Here is a 25,555-nt window from a genome sequence, read left to right as displayed (position 1 = left end):
GAATGCCATTATATTTAGTCACCTTTTTTTAAAAACTACCTTTTTTTAAAAACAAAGTATTGATGCCATATATACTTTACTCAAAATAGTTTGAAAAAAGTATTAAAAATTTTTTAAAAATAAAATAGTATTAAAAATAATAAAATAGTATTAAAAATTTTTTTAATGGCTTTGGTTTCTTAAATAAAATCTATTATTAAACTTTCACAGTTAACAAGTAAAAATAAGTTATTAAATTAACAACAAAATTTAATTAACTAAAAAGTTGAAAATAATTCAAAATGGGTGTTACCCAAAGATTAACATGCAATGGTCTAAGGTGCAACATTTGATGGTCCAAAGTACATCATACTGTACCTTGGACTAATTTTCTTGACTTCAAAATATTTTTGTGTAAATAATTACTTACATTATATTAATATGGAAAATATTTTTTTCTGAAATGTACGAAAGAATTCGTCCAAAAAATTATATTGATATACAAATGTATAATGTTTTTCCCTACGAATTTTCCAGTTTATTTAAATTACTATTTTCGGCATTAAAAAATAAAAAGTTTATTTTTCAAATGTTTACTTTTTTTTATATTTTTGTTTAAAATTAGTCTCAGGCACAACCTTTTTCTCTATTTGAAGCAAGTGAAAAACCTATGTTAAGGAATTAGAAGTTTAACATTGCGGCGCAAAACGAGGATACTGACTTTATTAAAACCTAAAACTAGTTTATATAACTGAATAACAAGTTACAGACTCTAATCTGTATAAATATTTAAATACTAATTAATGCATTTGATAATATTGGTAATCAAATAAATTAATGTGGCATTAATCAAGTTAATAATGTTATATTAATGTTTTTGATCTAAAGTATTAATGTTTTTGTTCAAAAGCAATAATGTTTTTGATCCAAAGTGTTAACGTATTTGATTTTTATTCTCTTATTTTGTAAACATTTTGTTTTCAATAATTCTTTCAGAATTATAGACGAAAACTGCCATACTATGGTGTATAAATTTCTTTTTCTGATTTTATTAAAAGTATTTTTAAATATTTTTTCAAATATTAGTTGATAATAGTTGAATATGCTTTGTATAAGACCACCTCGTATTTAATGTAAACACATTTTTCGTAAATGGCTTATTTCAACTGTCACTTACTGCTTCAAGTGACTAAGACTTGTTTGAAGACATAATTATAAACCAGTCATGACAGTCAAAATATGTAGTCATTAATAATTTCAGTCCCTGTTATTAAGTTTTAATAATAGCCCTCTCATTAATTCAGAGATAAATTATTTATCAAGGAATATTACGTATTAATTTGGGAATAAATATAGCTTTGAAAGTACATATTATATAATTTTAGGGATTACGATTAATAATTTTACGGATTATGGATTATAATTTTATTTTACCAGAAAAAGAGCGTCACGTTTGTTAATGAAACATTTTACGACAAAAATACTACGCGCGAAAACAGCTTTATTCTTTAGAGAAACAAATTTAAGTATTAGACGCATTTCAAAAATACTTTGTCAAACTAGAAAATTTAGTTCATTAATATTTCATAATATTTAAAAGTGTTTAATGAATCTTAAGAAATCCCTGGTACCGTGTTGTATTCACCGGTACTTTTAACCACCTTCCTTAATATTTTTAATACCTTATTTTCTTTTAACTTCTTTTGTTTAACCACCGGTTTACATGTGCAAAATAGACTTATTTAAAATAATTAGTAAAAATGGCGACATGGAGTGCATTTAGAGCTACACAGAAAGTTCAAGTGAAATTCCATCGAAATAAGAGTAGCCGTAACGAGCCTATTGTCGCAGTAACTATTTTAGATACTTCTATTGTACTGTGAAATAAAATATGGTCGAAACTACCAGAATATGGTAAAATTTACCGCGTGTCTGGCTCCATGGGAACATAAAAAAACTCGGTAATATTTACGAAAGATTTTTGGCAAAAGCTTTTGTAAACTTAACGGTAAAATATAGTTTTATAATAGGTGAACTGTAATTATGAAAACTAGGAAGAACTACCCAATAAATGATTTGAATACCGTATAGTTTAGTTTTTAATACTAGAATTATGTTTTTTTAAAACCAGAAATGTCTTTCTTAAACAGTACAGTAATTTTGGCAGAAATTTTTACCAGAAAAAAAATTAAGAACGCTCTTTCAATACGGACTATCTGGGACAACTTAGATTAAGCTACTCTAAAATTCAAATTTTATTATTTCTTGTATCTTCTACATTAAACGAGTAATAAAGAGTTGTAATGGAGTTATAACAAAGAGTTATTATAGAGTTCTTGTTTCTTCAACATTAAACAAGTAATAAAAAGGAAATGATTTTAGCTATAATGCTCAAGCAGTTACGTTAAATATGAATATTATATTTTGTCTATTTCTTAAAGGAATATATTTGTATTTAAATCAGTAGAAAATATTCGTAAGTTTAAAAGAAAGCATTAATATTAACACTTATTTGTCATTAAGCAATTTACAGTAAATTAAAACAATGGAATAATTTATAAATATAGCTTTTGAATTTAGTCTTTTATAAATGATCAACATACCCTTTAAATTTAGGAGTAGATTTAATTTTTTTTCACAGCAGTAATATATTTTTGACGCTTTGTAGTTCTTCACTGTGCAAATACAAATGGTTCTTTTTTTAATTTCTTGACACTATTAATTTCTTCAACTTTATTATTTTTAAATAAGTTTTTTTTAAAATTGTGTTAATGCTTTATTTTGTAAAATAATTCAAAAATTGCCACGTACAAGGCATTATAAATTCTTGCGCTCGTTTGTTTTTAATACGAGTTTTCAAAACATTTTTTTAAAAAAAATCCATTTTGTTCATAAACTATTTAATTTTAAAAAAAATTAAGTCAATCCTTAATGAGATTTAGTTATTTTTGTTACAGCAGAATTCTAAAACATCTTAATTTTTTTTAAACTTTTAAAATATAAATTACAAACATTGTATTTCTCATCACATTAAATTTTTTTTGTTTAATTGATTGATTTTTAACAAAATAGATGAATTTTGTAAGGTTATGATTTTTTAACAAAAAGTTGAATTTTGTGTTAAACCTTACATTCACTAAGAAAAAAGTATGGCCAATACTACAAGAACTTTGTAAAATTTACTTTAAATTTTGGCTCTATGGGAACATCAAAAATAATAATCGTAAATATTTATCAAACCGCATTGGTAAGAATTTTGGTAAAATGATCAATAAAATAAGGTTTTATGATCTGTGATAAAATTTGATAATTTTATAATGACAAATTAGAGCATGGCATGAAAACCATTTATTCGGTTCAATTTACTTTTCTGTTTTGTATTTTTTACAGAATGTGTGGTGATAAAAATTATAATTTTGGCAACAGAGAGAACCGCACATTTTGATTTTTGATGTCAGAATTATGTTTTTCTTTTCTCTCTCTCTTTTTTTTATTTATTTATTTTTTTATTTTTTTTTTATTATCTAGAAATGTCTTAACCATACAGTATAGCAATTTTCTCAGAATTTTTTTCTCCCGTTTCAAGCAAAATTCAAATGAATGATTTATGATCATAATAATACCATGGTTATGAATTTAGCAAAATAAATGCGTAACAATATTTACTTTAATATAAAAGTTGTAAGTATAGTTGTAAACTGTGGAATTTTTTTCCATTTTTCTCTATAAACTATTTTTTTTCGAAAAAAGAAATAATAAATTGCTTTTTTTTAAAAAACTTCTTATATTTCTGCAAACTGTTAAAATTTATCAATTGATAATATTTCATGAACCGAAATTTTTTAATTAAAAATTGGATTTATTTTGTTTTGAAAAACACAATTTTTACTTATATTTAAAAATTATCGTTTCTTTACAAATGCCACATAATATTTTGAGTAAAAAATTTAAAATGTCTTTGTTACTCCTGAACGAAGTCATTGAGAAAAAATTTTTTTTTTCTGTCTCTAAATAACTTTAAGTGTTTAGTCATACAAATAATTTTTGAATTTGAAAATAAATTAATGAAGAAATTGATAATTAAAGGTTTGTGCTTTCAATTTGTGTTTAAATAATTGATATAAAAATAATTTCTTCTACATGAATTATATAATTATATTTGTTTTCTTTGCATGAGATTTTTTAACAGATCTTAGATATTTTTGTATCGTTCATTTCAAATCTGCAATCCGCTTCCCTCCCCAAGCTACAGTATTTTTTTTAAATTACACTTTTAATCTACTATTTGTCGAAACTATTTGTCTACTATTTTATTATATAACAGGGGCTGCGTAAATATTGTGATAAACTTCTAGGGCATCATCAGGATTAAAATTAACGTCATACGCCACTTGAGGTGCTTCCCTGTTGTGAAATGTTTATCTATGTGCTTCTGGACAGGTCATAAAAGAGGAAGTGTCCCTAGTCAAGTACGATTTTATTTCCGGGCACGGCTTTTTGCGTAATTTAATGACGTTTTTAAACGTGTACATTTCGATCAACAATAGACTATAAATGCCATTTTATGGTCTATCTATAAAAAAACATGTATAGCTTTAGAAACAAAACTAATTTCAGTTTTGAAAACCTCACACCCAAATATGCAAGATCTAGTATTTGTATAAATGCAGCAAAAAATTTTTCCCCATTGTTACATAACAATTTAAAAAATGATTATTAAAACTTAAAAACAATTACAAAATGTGAAGCTTTTATATAATTTTAATTGAAATTACACAATTAAAATCTTGATATCTATTAATAAAAATTATTTTTCTGTGCATTAAAAATATTTTCGCTTTTTAAAATAGATAAATTGAATTCTTGATTAATTGAATCTTCTCTAGATAAATTGAATATTTTTATGTATAGACAAGATAATTAAAATTACTATCACTACTATATTATTCATAACTTAAAAGAAATTTATTTAGCAAAACAGGATTTCGTATGAACTTTGATCCCTTATAAATTAAAATTGAAATTTTTTTGGAAATAAATTTTGATATTTTTTAGTGCCGCGCTGTTTAATAAAAGGCAAAGCTTTGACTTTTGAACTCGAAACTATTTAAAACTTTCAACGAAAATAAAAATCAATTTAATGTTAATGGAAAAACTGAGTTTTCAGATTTGAATTTACTAACAGCATTTAAACATCACCCTTAGTTTCATAATGCATGCACTTGCATGGTACTAGCTTAGTAGCCGACGATAATAAATAAGAAGAAAAAAAACTACACGAAAGGTCACTTTGCATTAAAAGTTTAATTTAAAAATAAGCATTTTAAATCTATTGAAATTATTCAAACATTACAAGTATACCACCTTTATAAAAGGTTTTCACCTTCTGCATGTCCATCCTAATGAAATATTTAACAAAATTGTTTTAAATTCTTGTTAAAAATCATTACAAGTGGCACTTAAAGATGTCTTAAACCAATAATTAAACGAAGAAAAAACAAAAACGATGTTTAAAATTAACAATTCACTGCTGAAACGGGCATGAAAACATCAAAACCTGTTTGATTAATGACTCCAAGATTCACCAGGTAATCAAACTGTTTTCTATATTTTTCATCCTGCTTTAAACCCTCCTGTTTTGATAGTATTTCTGTCTCTTTCTTGCTTAGATATAAATTTTAGCCTTCTAAGGTCTGTTTTTATGTTCACTTCATTTACAATACATATTTTTTATATGTGTTAGTGGTTACGTGACACCCTACATAGATCAGAAATTTTTTTAAGCACTTCATAATTCCCTACCTTGCCTTGTGAACCGCAGTTTGTGGAAAACACATAAATGGCGTTAATCATTTTTATATGGTCATAGAACAGTCATAAATGGTAGCTCATGTCTTACCTTTTTCCTTGATTGCTCCAGCTTTTTTTTATCTACACTGTAAAAAATTCCAAATCAAATTACGGAATAAAATAAAAGCTCTTTGAGTGCATCATCCGTAAATTCCACTTTACCGTAAAATCCACTTATACCGCAATTTTTACAGTAAGATTTATTTAATTAGATTGTTCGTGTAATTTTACGGTAATTATTAGTATTAAAATTACGGTACTTCAGATTTTTCGTTCCTTAACAAGTTCCGGCCCAAACTTATTTTACGGTGAAAAGTATCGGTACTTTTTATCGTAATTTGATCGGGAATTTTTACAGTGTCGTTTTTCCTTAAAACCAAAGATTTGTTTTAAGTGACTGATTTACTGAATCTTAATAACACAGTGCTTTTAATACAGTTCTCAGAAGAGCTGTTTATACTCAGCTGACGTCGTCACTACCATTTTGAAACTGCCCGATGAGCATGGACATGAAACGAAATTAATTATCGCTACGATGCGATTAATGAAACTTTATAAAATATGTTTAATTTATACAAAGAAGAAATAAAATTAAATAAACACAACTATTCATCGTCAGGCTGATTTAGAGGACTAAACACTCACTACTCAATTGACTTAAATTTATAATGCTACCTTGATGTTTACTAACCTTATACTTGGTATAAAATATCCTCAACATTGAAGAAAATTCCGGATCAAACTACATTAAAAGGTGCCGGCACTCAAGCTGTCGGTACTTTTTACTGTGAAATCCATTTTTACAGGAACATGTTACGGAATAAAAAAATCTGATATACTGTAATTTTCACAGTAATAGTCACTGAATCCCTCCAATTAAATAAATATTCTGAAAATTATGGTATAACAATTTACAGTAAAGATGAATTTTACGGTAAAATGGTTTTTATGGATGATGCAGAGCCCGGCATTTATGTAGTAATTTGATCCGGAATTTTTTACAGTGCATGTGAGCTCATTTTTGGCGCTGAAATCTTGCACGTAATCATAAATTTCACCTACTAATGGTGTAATAAAATATACTTAATATTGTAATTTGATCCTTAATTTTTATTGAGGAAGTTAGACTGAACGATTATAAGCATAGAGTCCAATTACCGTGTAGCTATCTACGTTATGCGTTCGTGGTTTTTATTCGCATGTAACGCAAATACACCCTCTCAGAAAAATTGGCTAAAAGTTGAACCATGATATGATGTAAATAGTTGCACTCTTGGTAAGCTGCTAACTTGAACCATGACTGCATTCATACTGATCTATAATATTACAAAATCAAGTTAGGCACGATAATGTGATTAAAGTAAATAAATAAAATGTAAGCAAATTTGAACAAAACTGGTTCGACACTCTCTAAAATTTTTGATTTTGTAGATGATAATTCACCGTGTCCATCACGAAAGTCCATCTATCTGAAGTCCATCACGAAATGGAGGTTGTCCAGTTATTTGATTTAGGAGTTTCCTTGCTTTTTGGGCCATGTTCAAAATTTAAAAGTTACTGAGATAATTGCTTCAAATCTACTTGTGGGGATAAGCTTTTCATCGAAATCATTGTATATACGTTAAGGTCACTGTGATTAATCGATTAATATTAATAATCGCTATAGCTATTAATAATAATAGTCACATTTATAACTTTAACCGAAATATATACATAAATATGCCTGATTTCCGGAAATTCATTAAAGAAATAACTTTTTAAATAAAATTTTAGAAACATTTTGCATTCATTTTCGCGTTCCTTACTTTAAAAGATGTTAATTTCATTATAAATATGCCAGTTAAAAAATAAATTGTTATTATTGTTTCTTTACTGTTACCAACTTTAATAACCTTTTTTGGTTACATAAATTAATTTTAACGATTTATATCATGCAATAACGTTTTGTCTAATTGACTAAATGATAGCAACTTTATAATCCAAGTCAAGTTATTTTTTTCCCTTTTATGTACAATTGAAGTATAAACTAAAGAACTATTACAATTATGTTGTTTGTAAAGCATTCTTTGTTTTATAATTAAAAGAAGGTGCACTATGAAAAGCAGTCTGTTAAATTTATTCAAAATAACTGTCAGCTGGTGTGCCAATATAAGACCGTTATTTCTCAGAAAAATGCGTTATTTAAAAACGGACGGTTGCTTTTTAAGCACATAAGTATTATTATTTTGTTAAACAGACTCCATTACTTTAACCAAAAAAATCTATAAAATAATTATGTCAGTATTGTGGTCGGAGAGAGCCGAGCTCAGCACTCGTACTGCCAGTCTAGGCAGGGATTCGATCCTGGGTCCTCTCACTGGGAGAGCAAGAGCTCTGTCCCCTGAGCTACTGCAGCTCTAGTGTCTCAGTATAAAGAAAAATATTTAACTTGTTTTGTTTTAAAAATTTTATTGAAATAATATTTAAATGTGAAAGCTTTTAAAACTATAACAACACACCCATATAAAAATGTTTGGTAACTTAACTTACTAAAAAATTATATCTAAAGAAGTATAATAATCAGTAATTTCTGATAAATAAGAGCAAGTATAGAAAATAATCGTAAAAATGTTAGAAAAAAAAAGGTGGAGTTATGATACGTTAAGCAAAACTGCATGGCATAAACAAGAATTTGATCTATCGATTTTAATCTGTTTATGCTTGGGATAAAAAAAACAGAGAAAACAGTTTTATCAATGAAACAGCTTTAAGCCTTCAAATATACAGAGAAAGTCTGTAAAAAGAATGGGAAAATTTTCTAGTGTGTTACTTAAACTTTACTTACTGGTATGCTATATCCTTTTCTATTTTACTTAGCTTTTTATGTCTTATCTTCCAAATATGGAAGATCGGAATGTAATAGGTTAAAAATAATAGAATAGGTAGTATTCTATTTTTAATAGGTAAAAAATAAATTTTTATGGAAAGAGGACTTACGCTGTCATGCTACATTTCAATTATTGTATTGTGTGGTCTGAAAAAAAGTAGTAATAATTTTATTCTGCTGTCGAACTTGAATAAGAGAATAAAAGTATATAATAAGCACTTAAAATGCAGGAATATAACTATTAAATAAATTTAATTACATTCTCTCTGGTTTTACTTCCTGTTAGTTTTTTCCCCTTTCTAGAAAACTAAAGTGTGAAAACTTTAAATTACACCTGCTTCAAATTAATTGAACTCGAGGTTTAGAGTAACATTTTGAGATCATTATCTCTTGAAAATTTCAACATTACGTTAGAAGTTAGATTAAGAACTTTTTCTTTGTCCGGAATGAAATATTACGCAAAGACAAATGATTTCATCAAAATCATTTATCTTTGTGTAATATTTCATTCTGAGGTTAAATTTTTCAAACATTATTTTTTAGTTATTTTTTATAAAAAAAAAACGCACGTCATGCATATTTTTTCGTTATTAATCGTTAAAAATATTTCAAGTTTAATCGAAGTGTTTACCTTAAACATACACTGTAAAAAATGCCGGATCAAATTATTATATAAAGTAGCAAAGAGGTACTAAGGGTGCATCATCAGTAAAATATTATACAGTAGTTTTTTCGGTATTTAATTAGAACACAGTATTTGTTTCTAATAACTATATGCACTTTATATATTACTATATAAAGTACAGAGTATGTAATTATTTATTTAATTACAGTAATTCCCCAATGGTAATTATTACTATAAAAATTACAATACACCAGATTTTTTGTTCCTTAACATGATCCGGTAAAAATGGATTTCACAGTATAGCTTAGAACTTCCCGTTAAAATAAATCTAAACTATCTTTTGTTACGTTTTTGAGAATTAATTTGAAACTGTTGATAATTTAAAGGGAATTAATCAAAAAAATCTGTTTGAAGCTTCTAAAATATTAGTTTGTTTCGGATTTCTAATCGCACGTTTGAGCTTTATTTTAATTCTTTAATTAAAACAAATTAAATTCAATCACTAATTACAGACAAAACTAAATGAATATTTTCTTCCTTTAACTACCATTTGATTTTTGAAAAGAATAAAAAACATTTGCTTGATGTAAAAACAGTCCTTTTTTAAATAAGGAGAATTCTCGTGTATGTGACACTAGGTTTACATGAATTTTAAGTAACAAATTTTCGTTCAAAAATGGAATTTTTTTCCCTTTGCTATTATTTTTGCCAGGTTATTTGTCATTTAAACCCAGCGCAAAATTTCAAAAAAAAAAATCTCGAATGCAAACAGTTTTAACAAAAAACTATTTTTCTGCGTAAATACAAAAAAAAACATCAAAGATTTAAAAATATTAAAAGTCTTCAGAATTGAATTAAAGGAAACTATGATTATCTAAGATGTCTTTCTCACTGAATTGAAAATATTTTTAATTTTACTTCTTTTTTTACAGGTATCGTCTCCAGAAAAACGATGACAGTGTAGCGTTAGCTTAGATCCAGCCGACGCCTGAGGTCGTCCCACGCCCGAACGTGGCTGAGACGGTGGGTGAGGCCTCGGAAATGACCACCGACAGATAGGCAATACCAGTGGGCGGACGACGTACTTACATTCCTCCGAGCAACAACAAAAAAAAGAAAGACTTCGATAATTTTCGACGATAAAAGAAAAGAAAATATGCCCGCGAGCCTCCTTTTAACTTCGACTCCGACTCTGCGTGGGGTAACTCGCAACGAATCACTGCGCTCCGACTCCTCCGCTGCTTCGAACACCTCTCAAAGTTCTGCCACTGTCAACAAGAAAGTGAGCTTTAATAAGGCAGTCAGAGTTAAAAAGTATCCTCGCTCAAAGAAGGGCGATCCGGAATTTGGTGGTGCGGATGAGACAAACGGTGACAGCAATTCCGGAAAGCGTTTCTGGTTCAAAGTTTACAAAAACAAACATCGCCAATTGCCGGATCCTAACGAATACAGAAGGAGAAATGAGGTCATATATTATGGAAATGACGGAGATGCTAGTGGGTATGAGGATGACTCCATTAGCTACCATCCCAATCCTTCTGCTCTAAATTATCCGGTTTTCACTTCAGAGTGTGGCACTCAGACACCCAATAGGAAGACTGATACACCGTCGTCACGCACTGCACTTCTGGGAAACGAGTTCATTCCCCTCCACTCCAGTCAGATGCCCTCTGATCCACCAGAAGTAAGACGGAACTATGTAAAAAAGATTGTCAATCGATTCAACGAGGAAGCCGTGCTTCAAAGACAGAGATCGAACGAGGAAGGGGCTAGATCTCCTCCCACATCACCTCCGGGATCCCCGAGACTTCACTCCACCCCTAAACATATACCGGCAGCACCACCACCTCCTCCTACTATTCCACCTACAATGTACAGTTCCATCAATCTTCCACCTCCACCAGAAGGTATATTTTCAACATCTAGAACAAAGAAGAATCCCATTGTGAATGGGGTTAAAGTCATATTTGATGTGGATGGGGAGACTAAGAGTGACGAACACCATTCATCCCATTTCAATGACACTAACGGATACAAGAGAATGTCTCCGGAACATGGCATGAATGGCAGAAGATCATATAAGTCGGAAATTACGATTCCCGAAGACGATGAAACAGAAGTCAAAACTCCATATCCTACTCAGGATAAATTTCATTTTGGAGACTTAGGATATAACAACCAAATCGTGAAACGGGATGGTCGTTTAGATATTGCAAATGGTAGAGCAAACGGGGATGATGGATATGGATATTATTTTGATGATGACGATGATTATAGAAATAGAAAAAGTAAATATCACGTTGAAACTTTTGACAGTGGTAATCGACTACTTTTCGATACAGAAGATGTAAATACTGCAACTGCTCATACTGATAAGGGAGAATTCAAATCGACTGTTGGTGAGAAACACCAATTGTGGCAAAACAATAAACGTATAATTGTTTACGAAGAAAAATCTCCTACAATCATAAGAAGGAAAGCAAAATCTCAGAGTGACTTGTTAAATTCAGATGATACATTCCACCATGAGGATAAATTAGACAAAGGAGTTTCAACTGACGAACTTTTTACTAAAGACAATAAGGATACTTTGTCCAAAAAGCAAAAGGATTCATGGCTTCGCCATTTTCGATCAGCGACAAAAGATAAGGGAATTCAGTGCAATAAGATTCCATCTGATGAGCCCGAAGAGTTATATGGATTTGGAAAGTATAAGCTTATTCGTCCAAGAAATGGTGTAGTGTCAACATTCAGCAACGTGCTAAAATTAGACAAAACAAAATCTAACCATACAGCAGTTCATCAAACCAATGGTTACAACTCCAAAGATAGTCCTAGCGTCATTTACAGTCAAGTGGATAAAACTAAGAAGAAGAAAAGTGGTGATAAGGAGAAAAAGAAAAATATATTCTCCGAAGATGGTAAAATTGGAAGCCTCTTTAAGTCGCGCTCTGAACCACTTTATATCGGTCCTCCTCCTAAAAATGCTCAACGAGGGGAAGATGATTTCGAAGGTAGTTATTATGAAGACGCTGGTGAACGCACCATTAAAACGTCCAAAAAAAGCTTTGGTTTTAAGCTAGGTGGTGTTGGAAAAGAAAATGATAGGAGAAACAGAAGTCCATACTATGAAGAAGATTGGTACAATGTTGATGGAGATGTTGAAGCTGTGGAGCGTCAAAAGAGAAGAGGCAAAAATCATCGAGATATAGCTGAAGTCCGTCAGGAGATCGCCGAAGAAGAAATATCAGACATCAGCAGTCTTAGCAATGGTGAACACAAAAGAAACGGTGGGGGTGCTGGTTCCGTCATGAGGGAAGTCGATTACAAGAAGAGAGAGATTTCTTACGAAAATGTTCCACGATCAGATGGAGAAAACAATTCTCATAACAACGTCAGTAGTGGTCTTTGGTATCGTGATGCTGACGAAGATTATCGCAGAGAAATGGCTCAAAGTGAAGTATCATATCCAGCTGGTGAGTCTGTGGGTAGTGACAGATTTTATACGGTGGATCGTAAGCAGAAAACAAACAAAAAACTTCCACCTCCTAGTCCTAGAGCTTACACTTTAGATCGTAGGCACTTAAAAAGTAAAGAAAAGCAAAAGACTGTGCCAAATACCACTGGTGTGAAAATTCTTGTAAATGGGAAAGAAGTTAAAGAAAAATCTGCAACCAAAAAATCAAAAAAGAGAGAAGAACCTTCATCGGTTCAAAGTGACCCATTAATTGTTAGGGGTGGTTTAGCTGCTGCTTACCAAGCAAGGCAAAGAGCAGCAGTAAAACGTAGCAACAGTTCTGTTTCAGGACTGAGTAATAGGTTTAGTGGCAGTACTCCTAACGTCCGACGCATTGTTGCTTCCTCTGAAATGTCAGCAGCCAGTTCTGAAAGTGATTCCACCAGACACCGGCGTCCTTTGGTAATGTACATTCCTGGGGTGAGCCACCCCGAAAAGTCACCAGATAAGGAGGACAGGGTGAGTAGTTCCATTGCCAGAAGTCAGTCAATGATGACCCCAACCCGTCCTCCTCGCATGATCAAAAGGGTTAATTTAAAGAACCACAAAGGATCTCGTTCTGAGTTATACCGAAATGGAGATATTTACGAAGAAGATGAAATCATGCCATTGGCTTCAGAAACGAGCAGAAAGAAGCCGCCAAAAGTGCCATCGAACTCCAAGAAACATAATGACATTAAAAGGAGTCATTCTATGCCAAAAGATACCAAGTTCTCTTGGCTAAAATGGAAAATTAGAGGAAAACCTTCCAGAGAGCCTTAATTTTGTTCACTTTTGTACAGTTTTTGTTAACTCACTTTCTTCATATTTTAAATTGTGTTTATTGACCCCTAAGTGCTTGTGATAATACTGGATAGCTTTATAGCGAATTTACAGTGTTATGATTGAATGTGCATCTGTTTGTGATAAGGTATGTTTATAGTTTTATTCTTGTTTTGAACATTTTTGAAAGAAAGAACAAAAAAAAAACTAACAATTCCCATTTTTAATATTTGTGATAAATGTGAGAGAACTAAATAATGTATTCATTCTTTTAATTCAAAACTAGTGTACGGGTATAACATAGAATACTTACGAATACAAAAATCATGGTTTCTTAGCATTGTCTAAAATTGCTTAAAAATACATCTTCATTTACGAGCTTATGGGTTGTTTTTGCTAATTTTTAAGAATTATGCAATTTTTTTAGTGTTATCTTTTATTATTATTTCTTTTTTCATTTTTCTCTTGATATTGGCATGAATTATATCTTATATTGAATATTAATTCTAGTTTCTTTTGTTGATTTTTTGTTTAAACAAGTTCGCGAAAAAATGCAAAAATATTTATTTTTTATGCATTTTAAAGGGTTCTAAAGCTTAAACCATTTAAATAATAATTCTTTTAAAGAGCTATCTTTACTCCAAATGCTTTACGGATTTTTGCCCGAACTATCCTGTGATCTTTACTCCAAAGTTTCAGCTGACATTTTATTTCATAAAAATTTAATGTAAATCATTTTAATCTTCAATTTTAATACTTTCATGCCTTTAATGTTCTGTAACCTCAACAATAGCTTCATTTATTTCATAACTTAGTTCCTCTTAGCTTTGTAGTTTAAGCAACTGAAAATTTGTTTGAGTGTTTGTTTTTAAAAATAACTTTAAACAGTAATATTTTTAAAAAATTGAAGCTGATTCGTTTGTATTTTTTGTGGTTTCAATTGTTTTGTATATAAATGTATAGATACTTGAATGTAATATTTTTGTGCCAATAATTAATATTCGCTTAGTTTACCAATTTCACTTTTGGAAGCTGTTCACTAAATCAACTCGCGTCTGAAACTGTTGATGCCCTATTTGGAAATATTTTTGTATACTTATGCGAAATGTTTCATATTAGAATTAATAAAATGTTTGAAACATTGTTATATCTTTGAAATTTAGTAGTTAATTTATGGTTCTTCTTTAATTATATGTTAAGTATTTAATTTTTCTCAATTGTTTTCCTTAAGAAAATTATTTAAATCTAAATAATAAATGTTTTGCATTTTCTACATGCGGTTTCGAAATTTAGAGGATTTTAACCATCTTAAACTTTTATTTAAAAAAAAATTTTTTTTCTTCTTTCCTTTGTATATATACAAGATACCTTATGTATCAAATATCACAAAAAATTATGAAAGAGTAGGTAATAGTTACATATAAATGATATAATAATAAAATGAAATTAAAAATCTCGTTTGTTACAATTTAGTTAAAGTAGTTTTAAATTTTGGTCACAAATAAGTTTAAACACATATGTCACATAAAAATTTTTCCAAATTGCTAGAATTTCAAATTTTGTCAAACAAAAAACAGTTTGTGTTATTTTTATCTTATAAGTTGGCAAAAATTAAAGAATACTTTTCTTTTCACCTTCGAAAATATCTATTTTCAAATGTAGTTTATAAACATTTGTTCTAATTTTTATTTGTGAGCAAAAGATTAAAATATTACTGCAACAAAAGCATGGTGCATGAAATTTGTTTAACTAAGCATTAATAAAAGACATTTAAATGATATATTTCAATTATAAAGTTTATGGTAATATTTTTTTTTACAAAACTTGAATTTACAAAATAAAAATTTTTATAAATATATACATAAAAATATATTTAAAATTTTTGTTGTTGAATGAAAAACGACACATTCAGACGCGATTCTTACATCATTAGGTTTAAATATGAGGAACTATTAATCTTATTTCAACACAATTCTTATTAAACAATGGAGCGCTTTTCTGTACTTCAAAAATAGGAAACAGACTGAATTTCTTAAGTGATTGGATTTCTTTAAAAGTCACTTTTATTACTAAATTAGGGTTTAAAATGTAACTACTCATAATATTGCAATTTAAACATTTAACTTTATTTAGATGAATTAATTTAGTACTTTGAAATTATTATTCTTTTAAAAAGATATATTTATTTCAGATTTCAAAGTAATTGATGTTCGTAAGCTTTTTCACTTTTCAGAAAACAGAGATAACATTAAATAAAAATCTCACTTATATCTTTTTAAGGCAAACTTAACATCAACTTTTAAAATAAGTTTTATTTGAGCGTATATTAATGAAATTGCTTAGGCGGAAAATAATTTCACGCTAAAATTGATTTGAATAATTAACATTGGTCTCATTTAAGTCATGCTTGTTTTAGTTGATACAGTTATTCAAATTCTTAACAGATAATTTTAAACAGATATTAAGGAATATATTTTTAACTACGTTTTTCACCAGAATGTAAAGTTTATGAAAAATATCATCGATAACAATAAAAAACATTTTTACAAAATACTTCATTAATCCAGATTATTTAGTAGTTTTAATTCTTGTTCCTTACATCTAATTAAATACAAATTTTTATCATTTAAACTTACTACATTTTTATTTCTGAACTTTATTCGTGACTCGTTTGTTTAGCCTTTTCTACATTAAACTTATTGACAATTACGAAAAAAACATTGTCAGTCTAAAGTATAAAAATAAATAAATAAAAAATCAGTACTTATTAAAAAATTTCTTGGAATCTTGGATTTCATAAAATTTAGTACCGACATAAATTTTTCAAAAAATTCATGTTTTTTTCAAGTGTATATTTTAATGCTTTAAAGGGATATTTGACCTGTAAAGTGAAAAAAGTCAATATTTATTTCTTTAAACTTATAAAAAATTTATTTAGTAAATTTCATGAATAATTTGGCTTAGTTTTAAAATAAAAATTTAGAGAAGATCCTAAAATGTGTATTAATATTTGTAATTTAAATCCTAATATTTGTATAAAAATATGTAACATGAGAAAATATAATATTTTATTGTTTCTAATATACTAATTCAGGCATATTGAAAGCTAGAAAATTCACAACACTTCTTTAAAATGTATGTTCAATTTATTATGAATACGTAATCGAGAAAGTTCTACTTTACAACCCAATTAGTTAGACCCAGATTAAAATGGAAAAAAAGCCTTATTTTTACGCAATTAATTTTTTTATGTACATAACCTACGCATATATATTGCTCAATCTTTTCCAATATAAAATGTAAGTACATTTTCATATATCAAACATAAAATTTATATAAAAATCATACATAAAAGAAATTTATAAAAAAAATCATGTTTAAAAGTAATGCAATAAAGATAAACAGAATTGAATAACATGTTATAATGTAAAAAGTGTTTCATTTAATTTGTTTATAATATCAATCGTTTTCAACTTTATTTTTTAAATATTTCTTAATAACTAAATGTAATTTATTAACTTATTATTCGTTTTGAGAATAATAAATTCAAAAAAACATGTAATGTCACAATTTGTGAACCACTTATGCATATGAATGTATAAACTATTAACTTTTTTCAGAAATAATAGATTTTTCAAAATTAAGATATGCAAAGAATAATTTTAAAAAGAAAAATTGCTTTTCTCAGTTAATACAAGTGTTTAAAAGTTACATGCATTCATTTTAACGTTTCTGCATTTGAAAGATGTCAATGAAGTATTTTAATTTAATTTTTATAAACATCTAGCGCGTTCGCACAAAATCTCGCAACACCATTTTACAAGATTTAAGAAGAAAAAAAAAAACAATTTAGACCGAGAAATGTTTTTGAAACGTGACCTTGTTCAATTTTTTGTTTGCAATGCAGTATTGTTGGGATGTTTTTCTTACGTTTGAAAAATTTCGAGGATCTTGGACATCGATGAAGGTATGTATTGGTTTAAGCATTTTTATTCAACCCCATTTCATTCTATTTTTTAATTATAAGTAAACCATTACATTAACGCTATGGTGCAATTAATGCTTTTAAAATCTCATAATGTTTTGAATGCTTCACAATTATGATACACTTCTCAGAAAATTTAAAAAAAAATTTGACATGCTCGTGAAGGTTTGTATGTTTCAAATATGTAATAAAATTTGTATACCTTTCTTCCAATGATAAGTAAGTCGTAAGAAAACAATCCATACAGCTGAGGCAAAAAGTTTGGACCAACAAGTGCACGTGAAAACAAAATTTTTATCTAATCTTTTCAATATTAGTCAAAGCATTAGAGAAAAGTTATTAGACAATTAAAGAAGATTATTAGATTTATTATTAGAGAAATTGAGACTCTCTGGAACATTTTTTATTCGATTTTAAATATTCAATTTAATGACTATTTTTTGTATTACTGATTTAAAATTATATACATGTATATCAACTACTATAACGTATAGTTAAGTTATAGTTAATAAAAGTATCTCAGACTCATAGTGGTATTCAGATCTCATAGTGAGTTATAATTAATAAAAGTATCTCAGACTCATAGTGGTATTCAGATCTCATAGTGAGTTATAGTTAATAAAAGTATCTCAGACTCATAGTGGTACTCAGACCTCATAGTGAGTTATAGTTAATAAAAGTATCTCAGACACATTATTCTTAAGTATCTCAGACACAGTCTATTAAGTAAGGTTAAATAATCTAAATTCTTCGACCCATTATCATATTTTTTTTCGATTTCAAACATATCTGGTTTAATGATTACTTTTTGTATAGTTGATTTAAAATAATCTATGTATCAGCCACTATAACGTACAGTTAACCTTCAGCAAAAGTATCTCAGACACGTTAGAACTTCATTCACTGATCCAGGAAAAGAATAAAGAATCTTGGATCTTTTCCAAAAGAAAACGATCGTGGCTTTCAAATCGTGCGATTTATTTGATGAACGAGGGTAGGGCACCACCGCAGATGGCCCACCAAGTCCCGGGAAACACTCTTCGCATTCTAGCCACCACCCGGACCAGTTTATAACGAGAAAAAAAAAATCTTAAAATTAACCTTATGAAAGAGAGTACATCGTGATAACATCTTGACAAGATTGTATTGCCGTGCGGGGCTGTTTGCACATCGTGCGGGATGGTAACGTTGGTGATTTCCATGCGAGAAACATGTAAATGTTATGCTTTTGTTCCATTCCGCAATAATGGATATAGAATCTATTGCGGCTATTGGTATTAACAATGATTAAACACATAGATACTGATACCATAATAAGAAACTGTGTTTAATCTTTTAACCTTGGTTGTTGTAGGCAATCTTCTTATTTTTTTATTTGAAGATTGCGTCTTGAATTTGCATGATCAACAATAAATCATATTAAAATAGATTGCACTCAATTTATCATGTGTTGCTTTTTTGTTATTTTTTTTGTAGTTTGAAGATATAATTCAATTTTGACTAATTGGTGTGGTTGACTAAATGATCGCAACATGATAATGCAGAAGTAGCACCTTTTAGAAATATTAACTCTTTGGAATCTATTATTCAAGGACACATAATTTCTAATTAAATGTTCATTGAGTTTTTTTTTTCTTAGACGACATTAGGTACAATAAAATATTGTTTTATTCCATATTTAAAAGTAATAACTATATCGTTTTTAAATTCTATGAAGTTTTTTTTTCTGTGTCCTTTAATTTATGATATGAATAGTGTCTTAAATTCTATCAACCACATGCATTTTTGGCACATCTTTTAATTGCTAGTTGATAATCACATAAATTTAAAATGTAATATAAATTTAAAAAAATTAAAAACTATTAAATTTTCATCGTTTAAATATTTTTTTTTCAATTTTTCTTTACGCCAATAATAAGTAAGCATTGATAGTTAACCATCAAGAAATATTGGTAATTTATGTTTATGGAATACATGATAAATCATTGCTTCGTATACATGAAGAAAAAACTATTGAATTGGCAGCGAAAAAAATTTTTCAGTCTTCATCGCCATAAATTATGTTAATTCTTTTATACAAAGTACAAAGGCATATTAGTGATTATTAAGATGACAGTGGTGCATTAAGTGAAAAAGGTTTTCGTAAATTGTTTGATACTATAGGGGATTTAAGATTACCAAAGGAAGTGATAATAAAGACAACCTAAAACATATATAATATTATCTTCAAAAGTTAACATTAAGCACAAGGAAAGATTGATATTTTATGCTTATAGAATCCATAATAAACCCACGCTTCTTGCAGATAAATAAAGAGCTCTTACATTGGCAGCAAAAACGTTCTTTTATATCTCTCCACCACCATAAATTGTGAAAACTGCTTGATACAACGTTTAATGTTTCCCCGTGCATATGTTTGTAGATTTCAATACAGTGGGAGCGATTTTTTTTCTTTTTATTTATTTTCTTATTTTTAGTATTGAAGCAGTGAATTAATTGCATTTATTCTTGAATTTTCTTTCTATTCGTTTTTTTGTTGTTGCTGTTTTTAATATTGAAACATTGAATTGCATTTATACTTGAAATAGAAAAACTTTGGCAAAAACTGTAAGCAGGAAAATATGATTTAACACTAGATTGCCTAAGGAAGTCATTTTGACTGCTTTTAATTTTAATTAGAAGAACAATGATGTATATAATGATACAATTTCCTAGAATTTTGTACAACACATAATTTTTTTATTGTTGATCTTTACTAATAATTTGCTATATAACAGTAAATAATATAAAAAATATTTAAAATTAATTTTAAACAAATTTCTTTGCGCATTATTTATTCTTTTACAATCCAGTCATTTTGATTGCTTTTGGGCAATATAAGAATATACTAAGTTTCAGTCTTTCTAGTGTTAAGCAAAATTGGTGTTGATAAATCAAAGATAAACAGCATGTTAAAAATAGGCTTTGATGAGTTGTTTGATACTATAAAGGTCTTGGGCTTTCAAAAATAAAGAGAATATAAAAGCAATCAAATCTGCTTAAGATATAAATTTCCACGGTTTACTACAGAGAAATACTAGTAGTTTCTAGAACCCATGATAAACCCACGCTTTTTGCAGACTTAAGAAAAAGCTCTTAAATCGACAGCATAAAAAAAAAAGTTTTTTCTCTCTCTCTACATAGTCATAAATTGTGCAAACTGCTTGATACAACGTTTAATGTTTCCCAGTGTAGAGAATTGTGCAACGAATTCAGTAGGAGTGCTCATTATTGGCAAGCAAAATACACACTGTTATTGCGACCTCATTGCCCTATTATGGATATCACATCCATAAGACGTCCTTGTCATCCTACTAAACCGGGCGGTCGTCTCTCTCTCTTTCTTGACTTTCCCTTTTAAGAAAGAAATGTGAACTGTTGAAGAATTAAGGTAATAAAATGATTAATTACTTTTTTCTTGAGAACATGCTGGGAGGAACACTTTCTCTTCAAAGGAAATACGTAATATAGGTTAAGAAAGGGATTATAGAGTGTTAATTAAGAAAGGAAAAAAAAGGAAATTGTTATATCCAAAAACTTTTGTCTTTCAAAACACACATTTTAATTAAATATTTTTTTAAAATAATCATTAACCTTAAATCACTGCAATTGTATGTTTTACGTGCAAATTTGTCAGCAAACATCCTAAATACTGCTGTTATGTAACAAGTGTAACTTCAAAATGTAAAAATCGGAGAAGCAGCTTATGTTAGGCGTTTGGTACGAAATCATATATTTTTTAAAAAAAAGCATTCTGCAGAATCTCGGCATCTTTAATGAAAGCATTTCGATTTGGATAAACTTTGTGATTTTTTTAAAGAACTGAAATTAATCTTTCTTTCTTAAATGCTTTCACCATCAAAACAGATTTAATTTTTACATAACAGAAAAATATTTTTAATTTAGCTGTTTTTAACGCGCAAGTGATTAAATTTTGTTAAATTTTGCGGAAAACTGACTTAAGTTCGGATTTGTGGGCTTAAGCTGCATTTCTACAATATAATAAATGCTAAAATACATTTCTTTTCAAGGTTTACTATAGAAAAAATTTACTAAAAGCATTTGTAAAAGTTTTTTTAGTATTTCTATTTATTTAGTTTTTTGAAATATTTTTTAAAGATAAGAAACTATTAATCAGAGACGTTGTGGCTCAGGGGATCGAATCATAGGTTAGAGTCCCTTTGCCATGAGGCTAACTGTAGGAAGTTTTCGTGTTTTTTCTCTTCATGCTACGCAAGTGCGGGTTAGTTCCCTCAAAAAGTCTTCCACGAAGGCAAAATTTCTCCCCGAAACTTGATTCAGTAGTTCCCTTGTCTTCCAGATTAGATTTTGATTCAAAACTACAAGGCTACAGACATGAACATTAGTAGTCGTAAACCCAAAATTGGGTCGACTGTTCAACAACGCTGATATATTTTTTAAAAAAACTATTATTTAAAAAAATAAGAGGAGATGATCAGAATCTTTCAAATAAGCATGAAGAGTCAAAATCACTTTTTAAATATCTGGTAGAAAGATATTTAAAAAAGAAAGGAATAAGATTTTAAGAAGAAGGTCCAAGGTTAGGCGTAATAAGACTCATTAAAAACGAATGTAGAGAATTAAATTTTAAGTTCAATTGTTTGTAATAAATTTAATTAAACTGACTTTGCCAGTTTTACACAGATATTATTGTTTGCAAAATGCAAAACATATAAATGCATATTATCTGTACAAATTATTATGATTTATTTGAGTGAAGGACTGTAAGTTTTATTCAAATTTACTGAATATTGAAAAAGGAATAAATTCATCTTGAGATGTGTTTGAGAGATACTAATTGGAAGACCGAACACTCATAAATTAATGACCTATAAATTTTTTTTTTACAGATTTGTAAATTTTTTAACAAATTTGTCAAAACTTCTTCATTATGATGGGATATGTTTCAGAGGATATATATGTTTTGACATATACAATCAAACTCTGATCCTGAAATCTATTGATAGAGATTCATTAGTGGGGCTTTAAATAAGTGCCATGATTTCTCTATATTTTAATTCTAATTCTATCTATCTCTATCTATCTATCTCGATATGTATTCTATCTCTATATTTTATGATTCCTCCATATTTTAAATAATAGTAGCTTAGATGCAGGTTGACTATTAAATAACTCCAGTTGTTAAACTAGAAATCTCATCAATTATTGTCAAAGAAAAAAAAATAATATTGACATATCACAACAGATATCTCAGGTGTTAATGACAGACCATGTGAAACAAATACTTTTTAAAAAAATATTTTTAAAAATAAAAATAACTAATAAATGCTATTTTATAATTTTTGAATGGAGATTTTAAGCATTTTTAATTTTACTGCGAAACAAAAAAAAACTTTTTTATGTTTATTATCGAAATCAAAACTTCTTTTGAATCGGAACAAACTTTAAAAGAAAACTTCAGAGTGTACCTTTTTTTTCTTTTTACGAAAGTTATAACTATTACAATCAAGCTTTCTGAGTTACATCAAGCTTCTGAATTATGTGACATGTTACGTTATTGATTTTAAACAAATTTGATCAACAAATTTTCACCAGTAATAAGCCAAGAGTTCCCCCTCCCAAAAAAAAAAAGGATTAGAGAGATTTTATTTGGACGGAGGGCATAAGGCAATGTAATGATAAGCCACATTTTAAAACTGTCCAGAGGTACTTTTATCATATAAAAAATTATAGAGTTGTAGATAATTAGACATTTCTTTGTATTGTAATGTTATAGAGTGAAGAAGCTGGGAAAATGCACATCTGAAAAGTTCTCAAGAACATATTGACTTAAAAAAATCACTTTAGTATAAACGTGGCTTTCCTCTATATAACCCCAAGCCCTTCACGTTTTATAGATTTTTTTAAGAGGACTGAACTATAATTCGAAGAACAAGAATTTGTTTTTCCCTATAAGAAGACACACGTCTCCTTCCTCTATAGTTTCCATTATTTCTAAAAAGACTTCAAAAACTTGAGTTTATTTTGCAATCAAAACTATGATTATACGCTTTGTATTCAAAAATAATCTGTGATAAAAACATTTTAATAAACGATGTCTTTTTGAATACGTTTTCTTACTTGAAACTTCTGATTTTGAAAAACAAAAGACGCATTAAGATATTGTTTTGAATAATTCTACAACAATGGATGAAACACATTTGATATATTTAGCGTAGTAAATATGAAAGAAGAATTTTTCCACGTTTTTAATATTTAAAAAAATAAATAAATTTAAGTGTGTTAAATCATGAACCCGAGATATTATATGACTCAGATTTGAATTTTAAAAAAAAAAATTTACTTTGAAAACAATTAATGTATCCCAATCCATACAGACTTTTCCGTAATGAGCATTTTTTTGGTGAAAAATGAAGACACGCGTCTAACACGGGAAGGGAACACGGGAGCGACCACGATCGTGAACTTAATACAGCTCTCACGATCAGCACTCAAAAAGTACGGTGATCTTAATACAGCTCACTCGGCTTCTCACAAAACAGTGATGAATCAACTAGTGTTATCCCTTCATCGAATTCTGTCACAATTATAATTCTGGAGGGGGAGTACTGTAGTGTATCTACCACTGCAAACATATAATTCCAATTCACTTACATATAAGACATGTTTACTCGATTCTATGGTGGAGTGCCTTTTCATAGATGAAGGTTGACTTTGTCGATAACAACTCTTTTCCCTACAGATGTTCTTACACTGTTGAACTCTCTTGTAATTCGACAAATTTCCATGGTGTTTTTATTTTTCTTCGATCAAATACATATACTTTTTGTCCTGTATATTAAAAACACGTTTCGCTTATAATAAATATAAGAGCCGTGGTGGCTCAGGAAAGAGAGCGTTCGCATTCCAATGAGGTGAACCGGGTTCGAATCCCAGCGATATCTCGTCGATACGAATCTGCATCCGGCTTGCACCGATCAAAGTGCTGACGTGAAATATACTCAGTGGTAGACGGATCATGTGTTAGAGTTCCTTTGTTATCAGGTTAAACGTGAGAGATTTTCGTGGATTTCCTCTCCATGTAACGCAAATGAGGGTTAGTTCCATCAAGAACTCCATCACGAAGGGAAATTACTCTTAATACTTGATTCAGGAGTACCCTTGTCTTCTGGATTGAATTCAAAATTACAAGGTTGCGGAGTTGAACATTAGAAGTCGTAAACCCAAAAAATTGGGTCAGCTGTTCAAAGATGGTTATAAAATGCAAAATAATAAATAAAAGACCGGTGAGGGCAGGGGCGTTCACCTCCCAATAAGGTGCCCCAGGTTCGATTCAAAGCGGTGACTGGTTAATAGAAATTCAACTCCGGGCTCGCACCAAACACAGTGCTGACGTAAAATATCATTAGTGGTAGACGGATAATGGGTTAAAATTGGCTAACCGGGCTAACTTGTGGTGCTAACCGGGGAAGATTTTCGTGGTTTTTCTCTCCATTTAACACAAATGCGCGTTAGTTCCATCACAAAGTTCACCATGAAGCCTATATTGTCCCACTACTTGATCCAAGAGTTCCTTTGTCTTCTGTGTTGGGTTCAAAATTACAAAGCAAAAATTAAAATTTCTTTCAGAATCATTCATTTATTTGCTCAGATTATTATTTATCTTTGTTTTTATTTATGTAAATGGGAAAATGAGGTATTCATACGATTCCATTTTCTGTGGTTCCGAAATTAAAACTATAGTTAAATGTAGCTCAGAATACCCGTTTTTGAATTCGCAAGCATGCCTCAAAACTCATCGACAAGAATACATCCTTTCGAATATTTACTCTTACTCAACTTGGCGAACAAGTTGCACTACTTTTTTATAATCTGTTGCATGACACTTTGATAATGAGATTAATGAGTTCATTTTTATAATTAGGTTCTAAACAAGATTCCTTAACCGTC

General features: G+C 29.1%; 1 protein-coding gene across 2 annotated transcripts in view; it reads left to right on the top strand.

The window, feature by feature from the left end:
- The window catches only part of LOC107441334 (uncharacterized), a 46,933-nt gene extending 32,176 nt beyond the window's left edge, over nucleotides 1–14,757 (top strand). For both annotated transcript variants that reach the window (XM_021146121.4, XM_016054556.4), the window contains exon 2: nucleotides 10,253–14,757. In XM_021146121.4, coding sequence (XP_021001780.3) covers nucleotides 10,477–13,599 — 3,123 coding nt within the window. In that variant the 5' untranslated portion in view covers nucleotides 10,253–10,476 and the 3' untranslated portion in view covers nucleotides 13,600–14,757. The remainder of the gene's footprint in view (nucleotides 1–10,252) is intronic.
- The last annotated feature ends 10,798 nt before the right edge of the window (nucleotides 14,758–25,555 follow it).

The sequence above is a fragment of the Parasteatoda tepidariorum genome, chromosome 1 (genome assembly GCF_982258835.1).
Source record: "Parasteatoda tepidariorum strain Cologne lab strain chromosome 1, Ptep-v5.0, whole genome shotgun sequence".
Taxonomy (NCBI): Eukaryota; Metazoa; Arthropoda; class Arachnida; order Araneae; family Theridiidae; genus Parasteatoda; species Parasteatoda tepidariorum.
Note: the sequence above shows the minus strand (reverse complement) of the source record. Positions and strands in the feature narration are given on the sequence as shown.